At 34.1% G+C, this 20,165-nt stretch overlaps 1 protein-coding gene across 5 annotated transcripts in view; it reads right to left on the reverse strand.

The window, feature by feature from the left end:
* The window catches only part of PAPOLA (poly(A) polymerase alpha), a 66,276-nt gene that overhangs the window by 18,741 nt on the left and 27,370 nt on the right, over positions 1-20,165 (reverse strand). For all 5 annotated transcript variants that reach the window (XM_058429373.1, XM_058429374.1, XM_032135033.2 and 2 more), the window contains exons 7-16: positions 17,368-17,479; positions 16,543-16,632; positions 16,314-16,452; positions 14,397-14,469; positions 12,953-13,073; positions 11,901-11,985; positions 6,396-6,449; positions 5,799-5,918; positions 4,415-4,524; positions 771-892 (exon numbers count right to left, since the gene is read on the reverse strand). In XM_058429373.1, coding sequence (XP_058285356.1) covers positions 771-892; positions 4,415-4,524; positions 5,799-5,918; positions 6,396-6,449; positions 11,901-11,985; positions 12,953-13,073; positions 14,397-14,469; positions 16,314-16,399 — 771 coding nt within the window. In that variant the 5' untranslated portion in view covers positions 16,400-16,452; positions 16,543-16,632; positions 17,368-17,479. The remainder of the gene's footprint in view (positions 1-770; positions 893-4,414; positions 4,525-5,798; positions 5,919-6,395; positions 6,450-11,900; positions 11,986-12,952; positions 13,074-14,396; positions 14,470-16,313; positions 16,453-16,542; positions 16,633-17,367; positions 17,480-20,165) is intronic.

The following is a 20,165-nucleotide window of genomic DNA, read 5'->3' on the forward strand; positions in this document are numbered from 1 at the left end:
TGTAAACTTTATATGGAAGATCAAGTGATACATACATGTGCTTTTTTTATTCAACATATTAGTATATGCAGTTGTAGTTCACTTATTTTCACTGCTGCATACTGTGAAGTATTCCATTATAAGAATAAACCATCTATTCTTGAAATCACTTAAAGAAAAAATGTAATTTGTATCTGTCCACTAAAATTCCAATATGCTCACTAAAGTCCAAATAAGGAAAAAATGGCTCTAAGTTATTCAAAAGGAAGCACTAACACTAGAACAATGTAATGCAAAATATTAACTCAGTGACCTCTGTTCATGACCTCCTTTACACTCAGCAACTTTTAGTTTTTAAATAATGTTATATTTCTTACATTCACCAAAAAAAGCGATTTTCATTTTTAAAAAGTCTCACATAATTTACTTGACCCACATATTCCCTTACCAATTTAATTTAGTTTACTTTTTAAAGGAAAGAAAATTAAATACTGGTGTGGGATTTTTAAGTGAATAAGAATAAAAAGTCCTTAAAGAGAATACGGGTATATACAAAGTTAGGCTATGAAGCATCACCACTAATCCTTCTAAAATCTAAAGCAACTGTGTGCAAGAAAGCTGATTAGAGTCAGATTTCACATAATGAAACTGCTCCATAAAACAGATTTTTAAAAAGCTGTCATCTATTTCAAATATGACTTATTAACTGAGCCTAAATTCTGAAATAATGATAGTCCAGATGCATAAAACATTATGTTAGTAATGCTTTTGTAAGTACTTTCTAAATTTACCTTTTTCTTTTTCTGAAGCACATGATTAGGTAGTAGTTGATGGAGTTGCTTTCTTTTTACATGCATTGCAGCAATTTTCATATCCACCTCAAACATCTTGCTGTTTATTGCTTGCCTATAAACTATACAATTAGGAAATTGTTACAAGAAATAGAAACATTTTAATAAAGGCAGTTAAACTCACTCCAGAGAAACTATTCTAAGTAGGGATCCTTCTTCCATCAATACTGCATATCTGTAGATCGGTCAAGACCTATTCCTAATCTGACATAATTCATTGCCTGAGCAAACTCCTTTTACCACAAGATGAGCTGAATAAAAGCACAAAATGTATTAATTCTTCCAGTATAGTAACTCTTTAAATAGCTCTTAAAGTAGTAACTCTAAAGAGTAACTCTTTAAGAAATGGCAGAAATGAGGGGAAAAGGGTTTCTTACACCCATACCCTTTTATGCTACCAGTACTATTGTTTAAAACTTTACCCAAGTATGTAACACATCCTGTAAAATAAGTCAAACTTATTAAACTATACCTAAAGGTATCTTTACAAGAATTTGCAAGATAAAACTAAGTAATGACATACTTTCTAATATAGTAATAATTTAAATAACAGATGTCACAGGTACAAAAAGAAAATGCTACAATTAAATTCAAATTATTTAGATCCAGAGGGCCCCAAAAAGTAAAAAAGTCAGTCATACAAAACATATTTATGAAACACCTATACTTGATTCATATTGTTCTAGACACTGGGGATAAGTAGTGAAGAAAGACCAACGTAGCCTCAAAGGGTCTACGTTACAGTACAGAGAATAGAATAAACAGAAAAAAATAAAACATAAACTACGGTCCATGTCAGATGATGATAAGAATTACTGTGAAAAACCACGTAGGGAGTAGGGTAGGAAGCTCAGCCTGGAAACTGAGTTGACAGCTGACTGAAGATTTAAATGAACATAAGGATGTAAGCTGAGAGTACCTGGTGAAATAGCATTCCAGAGAGAGCAAACATCAAGAACAAAACGCCCTAAGCAGGAGAAAATGCCTGGAACATTTGAGAAACAACAAAAATGCCAATGGAGAAGATGAAAAGTAGAAATCCATAATCCCTTATGTGCAACTCTAAAATCCCCAAAACTCTCAACACAGAAGTTTTTCTAAGATAGGAAACAAAATTCATCTAGTAACAAACCCTGTGCTGAACTATTTGTGGCTGTGGCTATTTGGTCTTTGTCTTTTGCTCCATGTTCCCTGGCTCCCTGCAGAAATATACTGTCTTTCAGTACCAAATGCTGCTCCAGGCCTCACTGGGTATATTACTTACTAACTTTATTACCTTTCTGGCTCCAAAACTTATAGATAAAGGATTGTGAACTTATAATAGGAGGTAAGGTCACAGACATAATGAAAAGGGCAGATCAGGCAGAGGCTTGCAAACCACAGTAAGGCCTTGGACTTTCATTCTGAGTGAGACAAATACTCAAAGGTTTTAAGCAGGCAAGATACGATCTGGCTTAAAAATATCATCTGGACACTAGGTAAGAACAACTGAAGGGGGCAAGGGCAAAAGAGAAAGTTTTTGCAATGACAGTGATCCAACAGCTCTATAGTGGCTAGGACTTAGGGTGAAAGCAGTGGAACAGTACTAAGTAGCAGAAACCTCAATGTATTCTGAAAGAAGAGGCAAAAAGATTTTATAATGGATTAACATCAAGTATGGAAAAAACAGGAGTCAAAGACTGATTCCAAGGTCTCTAGGTTGAACAACCAAAATAACTTGAAAAGAAACTGGTAGGGGTTGGGAGTGAACATTTGTGTGCTGAATATGTGAAACCTACTTTCTTTTAAAATCCCATAAAGTATTGGATTAAAGTGTTTCAACATACAGGACAACTAAGTATTTCCTTCCCAAAATACCTAAAACATCCTTGAAAATCTTGATGGTTAATTAGTGTAATCTTTGATAAACATCTTAACTTGAATGCAATGTACAGAACAAATTTCTAATCCAGGTAGGTATCCATGGCTTATTAGTTCATAAATAAGTTAACATCAGAATTTTTACTTCAGGAAAAAATACTTCTGTGGTGTTCAGCAGGTGGAGTATCACCCTACATATGACATTCTAAAAATCTGTAGAGGTATTTTTGTTGTTGTATTGATTAAAAGGTATTATGGCTAGAAACACTATATATCCTTCAATGTGGACAGTTCTACCCAACACAGAATTATACCATGTTCTTCCTACATTCCTAAAGACAAAAAACCTACTTAGCAATTATTTAAACAAGAATTCACTTCAATTTTACATTTAAAAAATGGAGTATTTAAAATAAAAAAAGAAAAAACAAACAAAAAATAGAGTATTTTAATTTGAAATTTCCAGGAATACAACTACCGCCAAGCATATCAAAATCAGATCACTTTTTATTTGCAACTTTCACTTTTACCAGGTCACCAATGCTAACGCTGCTGGTGATAGCTGAATCCCTACAGACAACACTTGTATCAGTCAGAATTAATAGATGTCACACTGCTAGTGATTCTACATAAAGTGCAATCATTTCACTCTTAAGTGATCTTCTAGTGTCACTGTATCTGAGCACTGACATACTGAAATACATATCCTTTTCCTTTTATTTCTCCTTTATATCACAGTCAGTGTACGATACTGACTTTTTAACAAACTGGCACTAATTTTTTTTCTCTCCTGTAATTAGGTAAAACATTTCTTAATTTTAAGTCTGTATGTTCTCAAGGGAAAACTCATAGGGAATAAAAATGCCACTTACTACATTTGTTTTAAATGGGTCAGAGAAGGACAGTGTCTGCGAGAGAAAAGGATTAGTCCTTAAAGAAGAAATGCAGTTGTCCCTATGCGTAGTATTCGCCATTCCCATTAAAAGTTGTGCAGCTACATATAGACTCATTCTCTCAACTACATCCACCATTTGGTCTTTGGTTAAAATGAACTACCTTTCATCTTAGGGTACAGGTCAATCTGAAATCTACATATAATCAGCCTATTTCCCACCTATGCATTAACATTTGAATCTCCATAGTTGGAAAATTTCTCCAGGTCATCACAAGTTCTGCTTCATCAATTTCTCAGGTTCAAGATGATGAAGGCAGTTAGACACAGATTCAGTCTAGACGACCATATATTCAAGTTGTTTCCCATTTCTTAAGAAATTATGCACAAGTCAAGTTTGGAATGGTTCTACTTAACTTTAAGGTTGCCAAAATAGAGAAAAATCATGTATATACAGGTTGAGTATCCCTAATCCAAAAATCTGAAATTGAAACTGCTACAAAATGCAAAATTTGTGAATGTCAACATGACACTTAAAGGAAATGCTCACTGAAGTATTTCAAATTTCATATTTTCAGACTAGGGATGCTCAACTGGTAAGTGTAATGTAAATATTCCAAAATCTGAAAAAATCCTGAACACTTCTGGTCCCAAGCATTGTGGATAAGGAACACTCAATCTGTATTAGACTAATACAAAACCATTATTCTGATGATAGTTCAATACTCGCAAGTAATTTCAGCAATTATTGTAAATATTACTATGGTATGCATCAAGACAATTTGAAATATGCAAGAACTGAAGTGTTTTGATTATCCAAGTAAAGACATACCTGTATCTGTGAAAGACTGAATATCATAGGTGAGATCAACACTGAGGTTTTCAGAGTTTTCTGTTTTTTTAAACACTAACCCAATCACCCACATCGTGCGAAATTCTTCCCTGCAAAGAAGAGCATTACTATAGTTTATCTGGATTTCATGAAAATGTAGCTATCAATGTGGTTGACAATCAGAAACATGGAAAAACTTGTAATACAAACGTATGAGCAAACTAAAAGTTCTAAGCCCAAGCTCCATGAAAATGCAAAGTCCTCACCCACACCTTTCCTCTATATTCCTACTACAGCATAAACAGAGATCCAGGAGAAATACACTCTTACTAACTGTACATTGATAGTCAATGTCCTTAATGATGATTCTAAAGAACCAAAGCCACTGAAATCAAAGAAAAATTATCTTTAAACTAATGAAGGAAAAAGAATAATCTTTTTAGAAAAGTCTGGGAAAAAAAGGATATTTCTAAATACAGAAATTTAACTAGAACTTAATAGATATTTCTTAAACTTCAAAAATTCAATTTAAAAGGCCACATGAACAGAAGCATAGTAACAGGAATAATTAGTGATTTACCTACTTTTGAACATTTAACAGCATATCTACTGAATGGAACATCAAATGGTCTTGCAATAATTAAGATTAGAATGATCACAAAATGTAAAAAACTCATATAATTACAAAATAAAAATATCTATATAATCAATAAGAATACTGTATAACACAAATTTAATGATCCTTTCACTTATTTGTTTTAATGCTGCTTTATTTTTTAAAATAAGCTCATTACTAGTACTCTCCAACTCTCCAGTGCAACAAAGTATAGAGTCTAGTCTCATATTAACAGCAATCAAATCAGCAACTAACCTATACAAATAAAAGACCCCTAAAAATGTAAACTGACTCTGCTTTTTCTTACGTTATCTTCTCAACAGTCCAGAATCAAGCACAAATCAGATTTGTATAAGTTCATATCAAAATGTTTGTTCCCTTTTAACAAAAATTTAAGATAAAAAGCAAAGACTGATGTATGGTATACCAGCTATTCTGACAACTATTGTACAAAACAGGAGAAGAAAATATTAAGGAATGGTAAAGACAGTATTAAAGCAGAACTGCAGAATGTGAACTCTAGCTAAGAGGTACCTCATCGTTGGAAGAATATTATCAGAAAAAAAAAATGTGTGCTGATTTTTCTCACAAAACAGTCTTTCTCTTCAATGTTTCTGATCAGGAAAAACTAAGTTATAAATTCTAAATTGTCTATAAGCCATATGTAGTCAACAGAATAGTTAGACTAGTTATAAAAAATGCCAGTAAAAGCTTCTATGAATAAAAATTGGAAATGGGAAGAAGAAATTAAATTGGAAAAGGGCTTACTTGTCGGGATTTTCTTTGGGTGCTGGAAATGACTGGGGATTCACATGAGCCAGTGTAATAAATTCATTCTTCTCCAAGCTTCCAACCAGGATTCGGATTTTTGATTCCACCAAGCCTACCCTGAACAAATGTCACTTAGTATTAACAAAAAGTTTTGGTTAACTTAAAAATAAATAAATAAAATGCACATACCAGGGCATTTCAACTGGCTGAACTCCCACAGATAAAACCAGAAGCCTTAAGTTCTACCCAAAATTGCCAAACAACGGGGAAAAAAGAGCCAAGAAACACTCCATTCCCACCAGCAACGTTACAAAAGTTATCCGCACAAAAATTTTAAGAAAAACAAGCCGTAAGTGCACTTTAAATATACAATTAAGAAATGATGCATGGATCTCTATAAAGCAAACAAAAAAATAAGTTGCATATGGATCCCCTGATTTCTATACTTCCACTACACACAGTAAAGCTCCACTTGTGAACAAATCAAACAAAACTAGAAGTTTTAAGGACTTCCTCCCATCTCCTACTGTGTTCAGTGGCTATGTGATTCATTTTGAAGTTTGCTTTGTCTGTAAAGTCTATTCTTATACTCACCATTCCAGGCGTTGTTTTTCTGTTGGTGCACTTGCTAGAAGTACAATATAATGCCTTTGAAGATAAAGACAACATGCTATTTATTTTATTTACATGCTTTGTGCTGGATATTAAACCATAAAGTAATAAGCTTCCTTACAGTTATAGATCCACATCAATTTAGCAAGGGGGACTACAATCTCAATATGCACATAAAATCATATATGCTAAATTCCATGTTTCTAACTACTAGTGAGTTTAATTCTTCTGAAAAAGGCAGTGACTTTATGAATAATTACCAAAAGGCAGCTTAATTCAAGAAGCATAAATAAGCATTAATAATTTTGCTCAATGACACCAATTTGAGTGCTCTGCCTATAAAATTAAAGAGCTGTTCACTAAAATATAATCTACTTACAACAAAAATGTTTCAATGGAATCAAAACACCATTGCTTTAGACACAAAAACTTATCACTAAATACACATACTACAACAGTAACTTCAAAAACAGTATCAAACACATCACATGCTTTTAAATCCAAATTAAATAGTAGTAAAAATTAAACTGAATACTGCAGTTAGGCCCTGTGATTTTTTTCCCAATTAACAGTATATATTTCTATAATCAAAAAAGAAAAAAAAAATCACTAACATGACAGCAACAAAGAAATCTGATTTTTATCCAAAACTCAATCCCATTCATATTAGACAAAAGCCAAGTTTTCACTTCAGAAAATAGCATCATGATCAAATAAATATTGAAGTCTTTTTAAAACAAACTATTTACAACTAAAATGTAACTACTATCATTGAGTTTCCTAAGACTAAAAAAGTTCAATCCAATATACTCTTCTACAGTACCCATTTTAGAAGTGCTGGGAGCCAAATTTCACACCAGAATCTCTACCCCAAAAAGCAAACTGACATCATCTAGTACTGACACTAGTTTCAAAAGTAGCAGTATAACCAAAATTTTAAAATTACTTTACTCTTTGAAAAGCCTAGGCCAGGCGTGGTGGCTCACTCCTGTAATCCCAGAACTTTGGGAGGCCGAGGCGAGCGGATCACGAGGTCAGGAGATCGAGATCACGGTGAAACCCCATCTCTACTAAAAATACAAAAAATTAGCCGGGCCTGGTGGTAGGGGGCCTGTAGTCCCAGCTACTCAGGAGGCTGAGGCAGGAGAATGGTGTGAACCCGGGAGGCAGCTTGCAGCGAGCCGAGATCGTGCCACTGCACTCCAGCCTGGGTGACAGATCGAGACTCTGTCTCAAAAAAAAAAAAAAAAGTCTAAAACCTTCCTAATACTTTCTAACACATTTTATAAGTGTAGTTTCTAACCAAGAGCACAAATCTGACCTAGACCCAGAGAAAAACTACCAAATCTATTTTAAAAAAATGTATTTGAAAAATGGTTTCAGCCGGGTGGGGTGGCTCACGCCTGTAATCCCAGGACTTTGCGAGGCCGAGGCGGGCGGATCACGAGGTCAGGAGATCTAGACCATCTGGCTAACACAGTGAAACTCCGTCTCTACTAAAAATACAAAAAATTAGCTGGGCATGGCGGCGAGCGCCTATAGTCCCAGCCTATTCAGGAGGCTGAGGCAGGAGAATGGCATGAACCCGGGAGGCAGAGCTTGCAGTGAGTCGAGATCGCGCAACTGCACTCCAGCCTGGGCAACAGAGCGAGACTCTGTCTCAAAAAAAAAAAGAAAAATGGTTTCAATTCTTCACAGCTATGTAATCCTAGGCAATTCTAAGTCTTGTGTACATCGTCTGTGAAATGGGATAATAGTACACATTTTACTGGCAGAGGTATTGTAAAGTTCAATGGAGTTAACTTGAAGTCTATATAAAGTTAAGGTAACAGAGATAGATATATGAAAAACAAGGTATATAGAGATATGTCAATATGCAGTCCAAACCCCTACAAACCAATACTTCCTTTACCAGTTTAATTTACTCAGCATTATTTGGAATATGTCAAATACATGAGCAAGCACAGATAGCCCAAATAAGTCAACAAAAGTCATACAAAAGCATTAAAAAAAAATGTATTTTATGTATAGAAAAACCCATACTTGGAGTTCCAAATGCTCTTAAATCAAACAAAATCCTAAGAAGCTCAGTAACCTGATTTCTGGGTCCCTAAAACATTAAAAATGGCTAACTGGTTAAAAAAAAAAAAAGGCAAAGAACATGCAGAAAGAGCTCTCTCACAAAAGTACAGTGACTTGTAACAGGAGACAATGAAGTATAGAAATCAGGCATGTACACAAAAACACAAAGCTGTCTGGGTCCATCTAAGGGCAGGGACAAAACTCCCGCAGTCTCTAAATTACTCTTACAACACATTATTAAAATGGAAATTCTTAATAACCACCTTGGTCTTCAACAAAACCTTAAATGATATACAATGTTCTTTATTTATAAAGGGAAAATATACAATCCATTTGGACAGTTTTGTTGGCAATTCAAAGTTTTGAATCCTAGAGTTCAACATAACTTCTTACTGAAATCCAAAAGGGAAAGAGTACCTACTCTGTATATATCTTACACACAAACGCACATATTCACATATAGGTAGAAATATTAAGTATACAAGTATTTATGCTGAGGTTAAATGTCCTTTACTCAGCCACATTTAAACAAATTTGAGTTGAGATATAAAATGCAATGGTTAAGTTTAATAAAAAATAACCTGCAAATATTTTGAGTCGTTAGGAATTCATTTACAAAACAAAATTCCAACTGCATTCTCTAAATATCTCTATTTTTAATTTTTAAAACCAGGATTGGTACTCAATTTTTAAGGTCCCAATTAGACCACAGAAACCTAGTGTACATCTAAATTAGACTACATTTTGTTGATGTACGAAAAAACATGGTCTATTTTACAAGTGCCATGTTTAAAACTGTCATGTTTATGATGCTCAAATGCCTCCATGCGAGACTTTGAAATCTGATGCAATTGCCATTACCTTTTCCCCAAATTTAAAAATATATATAGTTTCCAATAAAAATAGTTAAAAACATAGTTAAAAATAAATTTAACTATAAAAATGTATCCCAAAATAATCAGAATTTATGCAAAGTGCCCTAAAAACACTTAATCTAGTTACTTTATTACCTAACTGCTATTTGCAAAACAAATTCTCTAAGTGAATCTCTTGAAGACCATTTCATCTCACCTGGGAAGATCGTAACTCAGATATACAATAAAAAGCTGGCATATCTTAGTCAAAAATGTTTGCAATTCTATGTTTATGTAATTCAAGATCAAGATTTAGTTAGCTGTTTTTAACTTTTTTAACAAATTTAAGGTTACTATATACACACATGAAATTGTAAAATCATCTTGCACCTTAGAGAATACATTCGTTTTCCTAATACTTTTCCTTTATTCCTAGTGAAATCTAACACCTGAAGTAAGTATTCACATTTCCTAATGTTGGTGATTTACTGCTAGTTACGTGTTAACTTGAATTATCTCAGAAGCGGCATTTAAAACTGTTTTCTTAGAACTCCAAAAATTTCACGAAACAATGTTACCCCTTTTTCTTGAGGAACACTGATACATCTTTCTGGAAGATGATTAATTTGCATTTTAAAACAAATGAGATTTTTCTCCATGGTTCTGGCTCCTTCCAAGAATGTCAGGTATATTTCACATGATTTAAAATCCTACACATATCAACTGGCAGTATTTCATGATACGCCTCAAGTAAGATTGAATCAACTCTGACTCATGGGAAGACTAAACATTTCCATTTGGTTGTACAGTCAATCTTTGGGGTATTTCATATGAGGATGTCTTTAAAAATTCAAATCTGTGAACACCTCCAAAAGCCTAATGATAGTCATCACTTTATCTTAAAGAGGCAAATTTCTGGAGAACAATTAAAAATATAAATAGAATTTGGCATGGATAAACCTAGCCCACTGTCATATTTTAAAAGTTTTCACAAGACACTCAGCTGAAATGTAAATTTTCCTGATGTAATTTCCTCTATTTGTTTTTTTTATAACCTAAAAAAATTTTACTGTTTCACAAAAACTTCAGTGAAGATTAGTAATATATCTTTTACCCAGTCAAAGAACTTACAGGTACTATCCAGCAAGGACTGAAGCATAGTTTAAATCTTTTGAAAGATACATTAAGCAAGCTTTAGAAAAAGCACCAAAGTTCTAATAATGTGAATTTGTTCAAATAAAATGACATTATTAAGGTTTGTTCAATGTAAACATTAATCTTTCTTAAAGTGAAAGAAGCCCCGTCACAGTCCTATAAGAAAGTGAATAGAACAAAGTTTGAATCTAGTTTCATCATTGATTCCAGGAAGGGGTACTAATACTTTCCTGTAAAACCAATTCCTTTATTATTCTCCTTACATGTAACTATATCTCTTTTATATCATAGTTTTAAAAGTATCTATATACATGTTTATTAGTTTAAATGTTCCAAGGTACTTCCTCTACATTGGTTAAAAACAAAGAAAAATTATCTGTCAAACAGAAATCACAATTTATGGGGGGATTCGTAGTAAAATAAGAGTATTTAATGATTATGCTATTTTAATTTTTAGTGACAACATAGTGCTTCGAGAACACAATTACTGGCTCCGTTATTGCTTTTTCATGCAAAAGATACAGAAACAAAACACAGAGACATCATGAAGGTCATCATTCTTGTTTTTAATTGGGGAAGAGCATAAAGCAATCTTGCTTAGATTATTACAAAATACAATCCAACACAAGATCAAATGGTCAAAAAAGTTTCAAGCATTAAAAAAAAAATTTTTGAGTGGGACTTTGGCACATTTTCAGCCCAGGGCAAATAAAAGTGCAAGTCCGTGGTTTGTCTGTTTTTTTAAATTAAGATTATAACTTACATTTTGCATCAAAACTAACACAATTAATGAAGCTTTTAACCTGTACTAAGGTATTAAACCATTGTATTTAAACCATTAATTAAAATGATTAACACCCACTTAAGATTCATGAAAGCTAGCTGTAGAAATATTTGAAGGGGCTTTATTAACCTTGGGGGAAAATGGCAGGCCAATAATGTGCTGTAACTATTAAAAACATTTAATTGGCTATATATTGACATTTTATTAGCTTTGTCTTTGTTTTAAAGATTCCTAGCGATTAACGAGTTTCCAGAATTAGATGAAAATACTGTTTCTTAGTAGAGAATTATTAACTACAGATTTTCAGGGTGCATCCACTTGCCACTGTATACAGATGTACTGTTTTTGTCATGACTGATGTATGCCTACAGAACTTATGTTGCTACAAATGTAGCATGAGTTCAGTTAGATCGGGCAGAAAAAGCAAAGGGGCTTCACATTCATTACCTCAACCAAAAAAAACTAAGGAGTTCACTAAAAAACAGTATGTCCTTGTGACAGGAAAGAAATTTCTTCCAAAACATTAGTCCAGCAAGAAGAAATGTCATAATGTGCTACCATTAAACCATCACTTAAGAGAGCAACATGTCCGACATGCCTTAAAATACATACTTGTACTTTTGAAAGAAGTTTGGAGCTTCAAAAAGTTTGGACCACTCTGCCTTACTCAGCAAAATTTCATCTGTGATAGCAAGACCTAAATTAAAAACATATTAAAATGTTTGCATACTTCAGTCTATAATCTAGAATTTTAAATAATCTTAATCATACTACATGCACTCACTATAATCCTAAAACCAGAATTTTAACATATATAGTTTTAGCTTATGATTTTAGAGCATACTCTTATATACACACACATTTTTTTTAAAAAGCTGGAAGATTTTTTGAGAACCAGGTTTCTGGTAAAGTACAATTATTCTAAAATGCCATGCTCATAGAATGACCTTCTTTCTTAAACACTCCAATTACCCGAGAAGGAAAACTTTCCAATATACTTTTTTTCTTGCCTTTCTAAAAACAAGTTTCCCTGTTGTTTCTAAAGGGATAGAGGCATCTTCCCTTGATGGGCCTCTTTAGACTAAAGATGAAACTAAAGCGTAAAATATTCAGGAATTTTAAACGTCTAAAGTTAGTAGTAGTCAGACAGCTGATTCTATTTCCTTTACTGTTTTCAGTCAAACCAATCTTGTTCCAGTTATTTCTCTCAAAGACTATTTGGTAGTAGCCATACCTTCAAATTAACAACTAAGGTTCAAAAGTTAAAAGCTTCCTCCAAAATAATGGAATGTAATTGGGTGGTTTGGCCCCATTCCTGCTCAAAGTTCTTTCCCAGGAGTATACAGCCTGCTAAACATCTCTCATTTCAACCAGTGTAGACAAACTGTTATCATTTATAATTTTACAAGGCAATAGTATGGAACTAAACCAGCCTACTAGTTTTAACTGTTGGTTAATCTTCCAACTTGTTATAAAAAACGAATTGCCTAAAAGGAATTAATTTTTTGAAGTCAGTTCTCAAATATATACTGTAATAAATAAATGAACACCAAAATCCACTTCAGTGAATCCTTCTTCAATTTAAGTTGCACAGCTGACTACTGGGTCTACAATGGTATGTAAATCCTTCGTGTATAAATCAGAGCATAAGGATAAACACTTACCTTGTTTAAACTCCTCAACCATGACCATCCGTGTTGAAACGGACACATTGTACGTGGAGTTCTGTTGTGGGTATGCTGGTGTAATTATAGGCATAAGATGGTACCTATCACTGGGGTTTACCTACATACAACAACAGCCAATCAGTTTCTTCAAGTACATATGCAACAGATACTTGGGCTTTTTACCCCTTGTTAAACTGAACCAATGATTATATTTTTTATTTCATTCATAGCTGGAGTTGAGAAAGAAAAACCATGTAGAGAGACATTGTTTTTATAGGAATTTTTTATAGAATCAAAGATTTCGTCTAAACTAACGATCTGCTTCAATTTGGATTTTGGCAACCTTACTAGAAACTGTGCCTGCTGAACAACAACAACAAAAAAGTTCTGCTTGGGAATCTATTGATGTTTAGTTTTTCTTTATTCAACAACAGAAATGGGGATGCACATACAATTACCTTTAGAGACATGTCATGCTACAATAAGTTTTGTAAGCTAATTTTCAACAAGATAGAAACTTAAGTTCTTAATATACCCTTAAACTATTAAGGACTTCAAGCTTATTAACACGCGGTGAAACTACATTATCCATGTTGTTATGTTAGGAGATAATGAAATGATATACTGTTAATTTTAAATCTGTGTATCAGTAAGTGGCACATTTCCACAAAGTAAGCTGTAAATTCACATCCTCTAAAAGTAAATGCCTTGAGGTTCGGAAAACCTGAAAATGCATAGCTTGATGTAATTCAACAGAATTTAAAATTATTGATATTGTAATAATTTAGAAAAATAGGATTTCATAAACTTAGGAAATCTTATTCAAACCTAAATTTCTTTTATCAGTTTATAAAGTACATGTTGTTAACATTTAAAATGAGTAAGTGGTAAATGTTGTAACTTCCCAAGAAACTGAATGGAAGGTCTTCTTTAGCCCAACCATGTTTTTATAATCTCTAAAATATCTAAACCAATTTTTTTTTTTACAATTACATCATGGTAATTAAAGTGAGACTGCTTAGAAGTTATATGCCACATGTAAACATTAAGTAACAGCTTTCCTATAACAACCCAACTTTAGCAAAATACTTAGATAAAATAAAAAATACAGGGATTTTTAGTATCCTTTTATTTTTTTTAAAGCACAAATGCCCACACAACTTTGACTTACAAGGTAGTTCTATATAGAATAAATTAAAATGTTAGTAAAATCTGTATTAAAAACTATGTACAATTAAATGTGGTTTACAGGGTACATAATTATGCTTCTCACATCAATTATAGTTGAGGACAATTATAGTCGAGGTTATCTAAAAGAAAGTGTAATACGGACATGACCACTCGTAAGTAAAAGGCTGGAAGTCTCCCTGGAGTTTATGCAGATGATTTTTACTTGTTATTGCACAGTGTGAATTGGTAGGGGAAAAAATAATACACTAACCCTTGGGTCCCATACAGGCAAATTAAGATTGCATTCTTCAGGCTGTTTCAATAGCACTGGATTTGGCCATTCCCTGTTTAAAAAGATTGTAGCACTTGATAAGACTATTGGATATTACCATCTAAACGTATTTTGTTAAACATACAGCATTTGTGAACGTGATCCTTCTTCATTCTGCCTTCTTGGTACATTCAACGTTTTATTCCTTTCTGATGACATTAGACTACTCAAAATCTTTTTCTCCTAACTATGAAATGAACTTAAACCATTTGGTAGCCTTCTCAGACTGAAACCAAAAATGTTCTCTGCCACTCAAAGAACTTTAAAGGACTATTTAAATAAAGAAGTACTATCCCAAGATAATGATGTGTCCACTTCAACCTTGAACAGAATAAATCTCCACTGAAAGACAAAATTCCTGCCTTTATACTAGTTCCATCCAAAGTCAATTGATAATTTTAAAAGTTACTTCTGATCATAGGCAAAGGGTATGAATAATTATAGGATTCATGACTTAAAAGTCGTAAGACAAGTGTAGTAGTAAAACTTGGTGGCATTAACACATTTTCATATGTGTTCCATAAACTAGCTACTTTGGTCCCATATGAAAGAGGTAAAAATTAGAGAACACCTGCCACTCTTAACATCAAGGTTAGCTTCTTAAAAACATTATTTGCTTATATATGTAGCATTACAAGAAATTCTGATGGCCGGGCGCGGTGGCTCACGCCTGTAATCCCAGCACTTGGGAGGCCGAGGCGGGTGGATCATGAGGTCAGGAGATCAAGACCATCCTGGCTAACACAGTGAAACCCTGTCTCTACTAAAAATACAAAAATTAGCCGGGCGTGGTGGCAGGCGCTTGTAGTCCCAGCTACTCGGGAGACTGAGGCAGGAGAATAGCATGAACCCAGGAGGTGGAGCTTGCAGTGAGCCGAGATCGCACCACTGTATCCCAGCCTGGGCGACAGAGTAAGACTCCATCTCAAAAAAAAAAAAAAACAAAAAAAACACAAAGAAATTCTGACATTCTTTTATCTTATCACACCTGATTATAAGTGCTACTAAATCCCAAAACAGCCAGAATGTGTGCTGAAAGTGTGGCATGGTTCTAAATTTTTTTTATTTTTCCTTCAGTTGAACAGTTCTAAATTGTCTCAAATAGCTCTAATTTTTATAAAATTACTAGAAAAGAATATCTCTTTTGCAGAGGCAGGAGCAGGAGTTCATAAGAACAGGAATGGACGCTTTATCTTAATTTGATTAAAAACCAAGAACCCTCGTCTTTTGGGCCAAGGCAATTAATATAAAATGGCAGTAATCTTTTATTCTACTTTTTCTTAAATCATAGTTAACATATGTGGAAATGAAATGAAGAAACTTAAAAAAAAAATCTGGGTTAATGACTAATCTCAAATTCCTTTTTTGTCCTGAAGCACTTAATGTTAATTTATTCTTTAAAAGCTTCTTATGAAAATTCGTATCTTTAATATTAGGCCAAATAAATGCTGAAAGCAAAAAGAAAAAAAAACAATCACAAGAAACTACTGGCCTATAGATAGAGAATTCAAAGAGTGAAAGAGGTGGTGTGTACAAGTTTTATCCAAAAGTATAGTAACTGATTTCCCAACCTATCAATAAACTGGATCTCAGCTGCTAAAATTCAGAGTTTATTCAGAGGGTAAGTTTATGCAAGGAAGTACAAATAGAATCTGCCTTACTATCCTGGCCAAACTAGGGAAAAAAAATAGAGTTTCAGTTTGCCATTTTATATACAATGTGATCTCCAAGGCTGCCTACATGACTACATCATGAACTAAAATTTGAATCTGAAACCAAGCTGAGAAATGTCATAGAAATAAGACTAAACTTCAGTGTCTACAATCAATTTTATTTTAATATAATCTAAACACATACCATTTAGAAAATACCAAGAAAAATTTATGTACAAGAGTTGATGCTATTGCATTTGGATAAAGCTGGCAAGTTCTTGCTACTAGCATAGCCCAGGAAACACCACCGAGGAAACCTAATATATTGGAATAGATGTTGTGGCCTGTTGATAAGGGAAAAGCAAAAAGATAAGTTAGTGTTGAACAAAAGTTTGAACATTTTTAATAAGCTAGCCAACAAATTCTGAACTCACGTTTGGCCCATAGTTTGATAGCTCTCAGAGTTAACCTGAAGTTGTCAATGTTTGGTACTAGATGTAAAATTTCATCGGTTACCCTGCAACCTAATTAATAGGGGTAAAAAAAAAAAAAATACAAAACAAAACAAAAAAACAGAACATTAAATCATCAAAGTTTAATGGTAATGCTTCCAAATGTTCTGAGATTGAAGTTAAAAGTAAACATAAATTTTTATTTGGTAGAACCAGTAAAGCTAATTCAATAAAGCGGTGGGGGGGGGGGGGGGAATCTAAAGCATTTATCTCCTATCATAAGCACTGACCAAAGAAACCAAAGTAAACTGTAACCTGCCTCATTTTGAACTTCAGATTCACAATTAAAACTTCCCACATATACTGAGGAAGATTTAAGATTTCATCCACTGAAGTTTCCAAGAACTGCTCTTCAACAGCACAGTAACAAGCTATGCTAATATAAAATTGTACCAAAGTAGTCCTGATCTCAGCAATACTGAAAGCATTACTAAAGAATAACAGGATCAAAATTAATTTGGGTTAGGCCATGAAACCTAAATCACCAGCAACAGAGTACAAAAGTCAGATGGTCTTTTAAGTGTCCTGAGTATACCATTAATGACAGAAGAAATATAGTATAAAATACTGTAGAGTGAAATAAACTACTATATACTCTTCTGTAGTTTATTAGGCAAAGTTCATTTTATTTAACTCACTACTGTCTTAACAATATAGCTATAAAAAGCTTCAATACAAAACTTGTATTAAAATAACTAATATCTGACAAAAACTGAAGTACACAAAAGGAAGTAGGCTTTCTCATACCGTTAAGACTTCTTATACATCTTATATCTAAATTTTTAAGCAGACTGTCATCTCGTAGATCCAAATCTTCTGGAATTGTCTGCAGTGCTAATCTTGCAAACAAAATATCAATCTGAAACACAAACAAAACAACATTCCATATCTGTCAAACTACTTTTAAGGCATTTCTATGAAAAAAAAAAAAAAAATCCCAGCACTCTGAGAGGCTGAGCCAGGTGGAACACTTGAGCAAGACCAGCCTGGGCAACATGGCAAAACCCCATCTCTATAAAAAAAAAAAATACAGGCCTGGCACAGTGGCTCATGCCTGTCATCCCAACACTTTGGGAGGCCTGGGCAGGCAGATCACGAGGTCAGGAGATCGAGACCATCCTGGCTAACATGGTGAACCCTGTCTCTACTAAAAATACAAAAAAATTAGCCGGGCATGGTGGTGGGCACCTGTAGTCCCAGTTACTGGGGAGGCTGAGGCAGGAGAATGGCGTGAACCCAGGAGGCAGAACTGCAGTGAGCCGAGATTGCACCACTGCACTCCAGCCTGGGTGACAGAGCGAGACTCCGTCTCAAGAAAAAAAAAAAACAAAAAAAAACAAAAAAATTAGCCAGGCATAGTGGCACGCACCTGTGGTCCCAGCTATGGACCTCCCATGCACGTGTGGGAGGCTGAGGCAGAAAAATCATTTGAGCCTGGGAGGCGGAGGTTGCAGTAAGTCAAAACTGTGCCACTGCACTCCAGCCTGGGTGACAGGAGTAAAACCCTGACTCAAAACAACAAAACAAAAACCTAATTTTCCCCAAAGCCAGGATCTTTTCATTATCTATGAACATGATAATGTCCCTCCAAAAGTCCAAACTATATTATTTCATATCATAGATATTTTAATTAGATAATTTTAAAACATGGCAATATAGGCTGGAGGTGGTGGCTCCTGCCTGTAGTCCCAGCACTTTGGGAGCCAAGGCAGGAAGACTGCTTGAGGCTGTCTTTGAGATCAGCCTGGACAACATAGTGAGACCCCATCTCTACAAAAAAATTTAAAAATTAGCCAGGCATGGTGACAAGTGCCTGTAGTCCCACCTACTTGGGGGGCTAAGGTAGGAGGATCCCTTGAGCCAGGAGGTTAAGGCTACAGTGAACTGTGATTGCAACACTGCCTCTAGCCTGGGTAAAGTAAGACCCTGTCTCAGAAAAAAAAAAAAAGAAAAAAAACCAACAAAAACACAGCATTATTTTTAAAACTGAAATGGAAATGTACAAATACCTGGTTGTCAGTTTAATCACAATTAAGTTTGATGTATTAAGTCTGTTAAATGCATCTACTGGATATAGTAAGTCTACTAAATACATATACTGAATTAAAGTTAATGGTTTAGCTCTTCATCTATATGAATTATAAATTGATTACATACTAAAAAGTACCCAAATTTAGGCAAATAGCCTTATATTCAGCCAAAAATACCTCTCAATAAGGGGAGATCTCATTATACACGAGAACTTAAAAGTACTCAAATATAAGGCAAACATCCTTATATTTAGCAAAAATAACTCTCAATAAAGAGATCTCATTATATCTGAGAACTTTTATGTCTATAATACTACAGTATATTTTTCCAATTGAGTTTTAAGTAAAACAAAAACACTGGGGAAAGTACAGCCTAAAACAACCAGAGTTAAGGCTAATTTTGAAGACATAGAATTCCACTCACAAAATTGTTTCTTTTCTAAAGGAAAGGTGAGAGTGCAAAGAAACAGCACAGCTTTGGTAGTTATCTCTGAGGGTATGATTTCATGGTTCCAAAAATGTGGATGTTGCTGTAAACAAGCCTGTTATAAGATCACTTTTTTTTTTTTTTAGACAGAGTCTTGCTCTGTCGCCCAGGCTGGAGTGCAGTGGCAGGATCTTCGCTCACTGCAACCTCCACTTCCCGGGTTCAAGTGATTCTCCTGCCTCAGCCTCCTAAGTAGCTGGGACTACAGGCACACGCCACCATGCCCGGCTAATTTTTTCTATTTTTAGTACTGATGGGGTTTCACCATGTTGGCCAGGACGGTCTTGATCTCCTGACCTTGTGATCCACCTACCTCGGCCTCCCAAAGTGCTGGGATTACAGGCATGAGCCACCGTGCCTGGCTATTAGATCACTTTTTAAAAAGCAGTATTTTAGGAGCACATTTTAAAATATCATTTAAACACACCTACAGAAAAAAAAACTGTACTGTTACACAAATAAGTACTTGTGGTCTAGGATAAACTGTTCAATGAAAAAGAACGGATTTCAAAGTCTCCCCCAGTTTGGACAGAAATAAAGATTATACGCTCACAAAACTAGGTAACTGAAAAAGCAACTCAGTAATAATACTGACCCATTTTTTAAAGGATGGAATTACTTCAAAAAATATTGAAATGTGAAAATGATTACTAAATTTCCTAAAATATTATGTTCCTAAAATATTATTTTCTAATATAGCATGTGGAATAGAAAACTAACACATTAAATGCTTTAAGTAGCCATCTAACTTTCCATCTTGATCCTGTAAAGTTTACAAAGTTAGGTCAGGTCTCCTTCCAAAAAAATGTCCTCTTTGTCAGTAATATTCTTTTTAGGAAAATGAGGCATCAACTTATACTTTATATTACAGATAATTTTTACATTTACTTAAAACACTGACAGTAAATCAAAACTACATGAACTTGATAATCCCTTACCAAATTTAACATTTTATGTCTACTTATTAAGGTCAGTCACTTGACTTGTCATAAAATACAGAGTTGAGCGTCTTATGCAGCAACCTTAGA

The sequence above is a fragment of the Hylobates moloch genome, unplaced genomic scaffold, assembly GCF_009828535.3.
Source record: "Hylobates moloch isolate HMO894 unplaced genomic scaffold, HMol_V3 SCAFFOLD_16, whole genome shotgun sequence".
Classification (NCBI taxonomy): Eukaryota; Metazoa; Chordata; class Mammalia; order Primates; family Hylobatidae; genus Hylobates; species Hylobates moloch.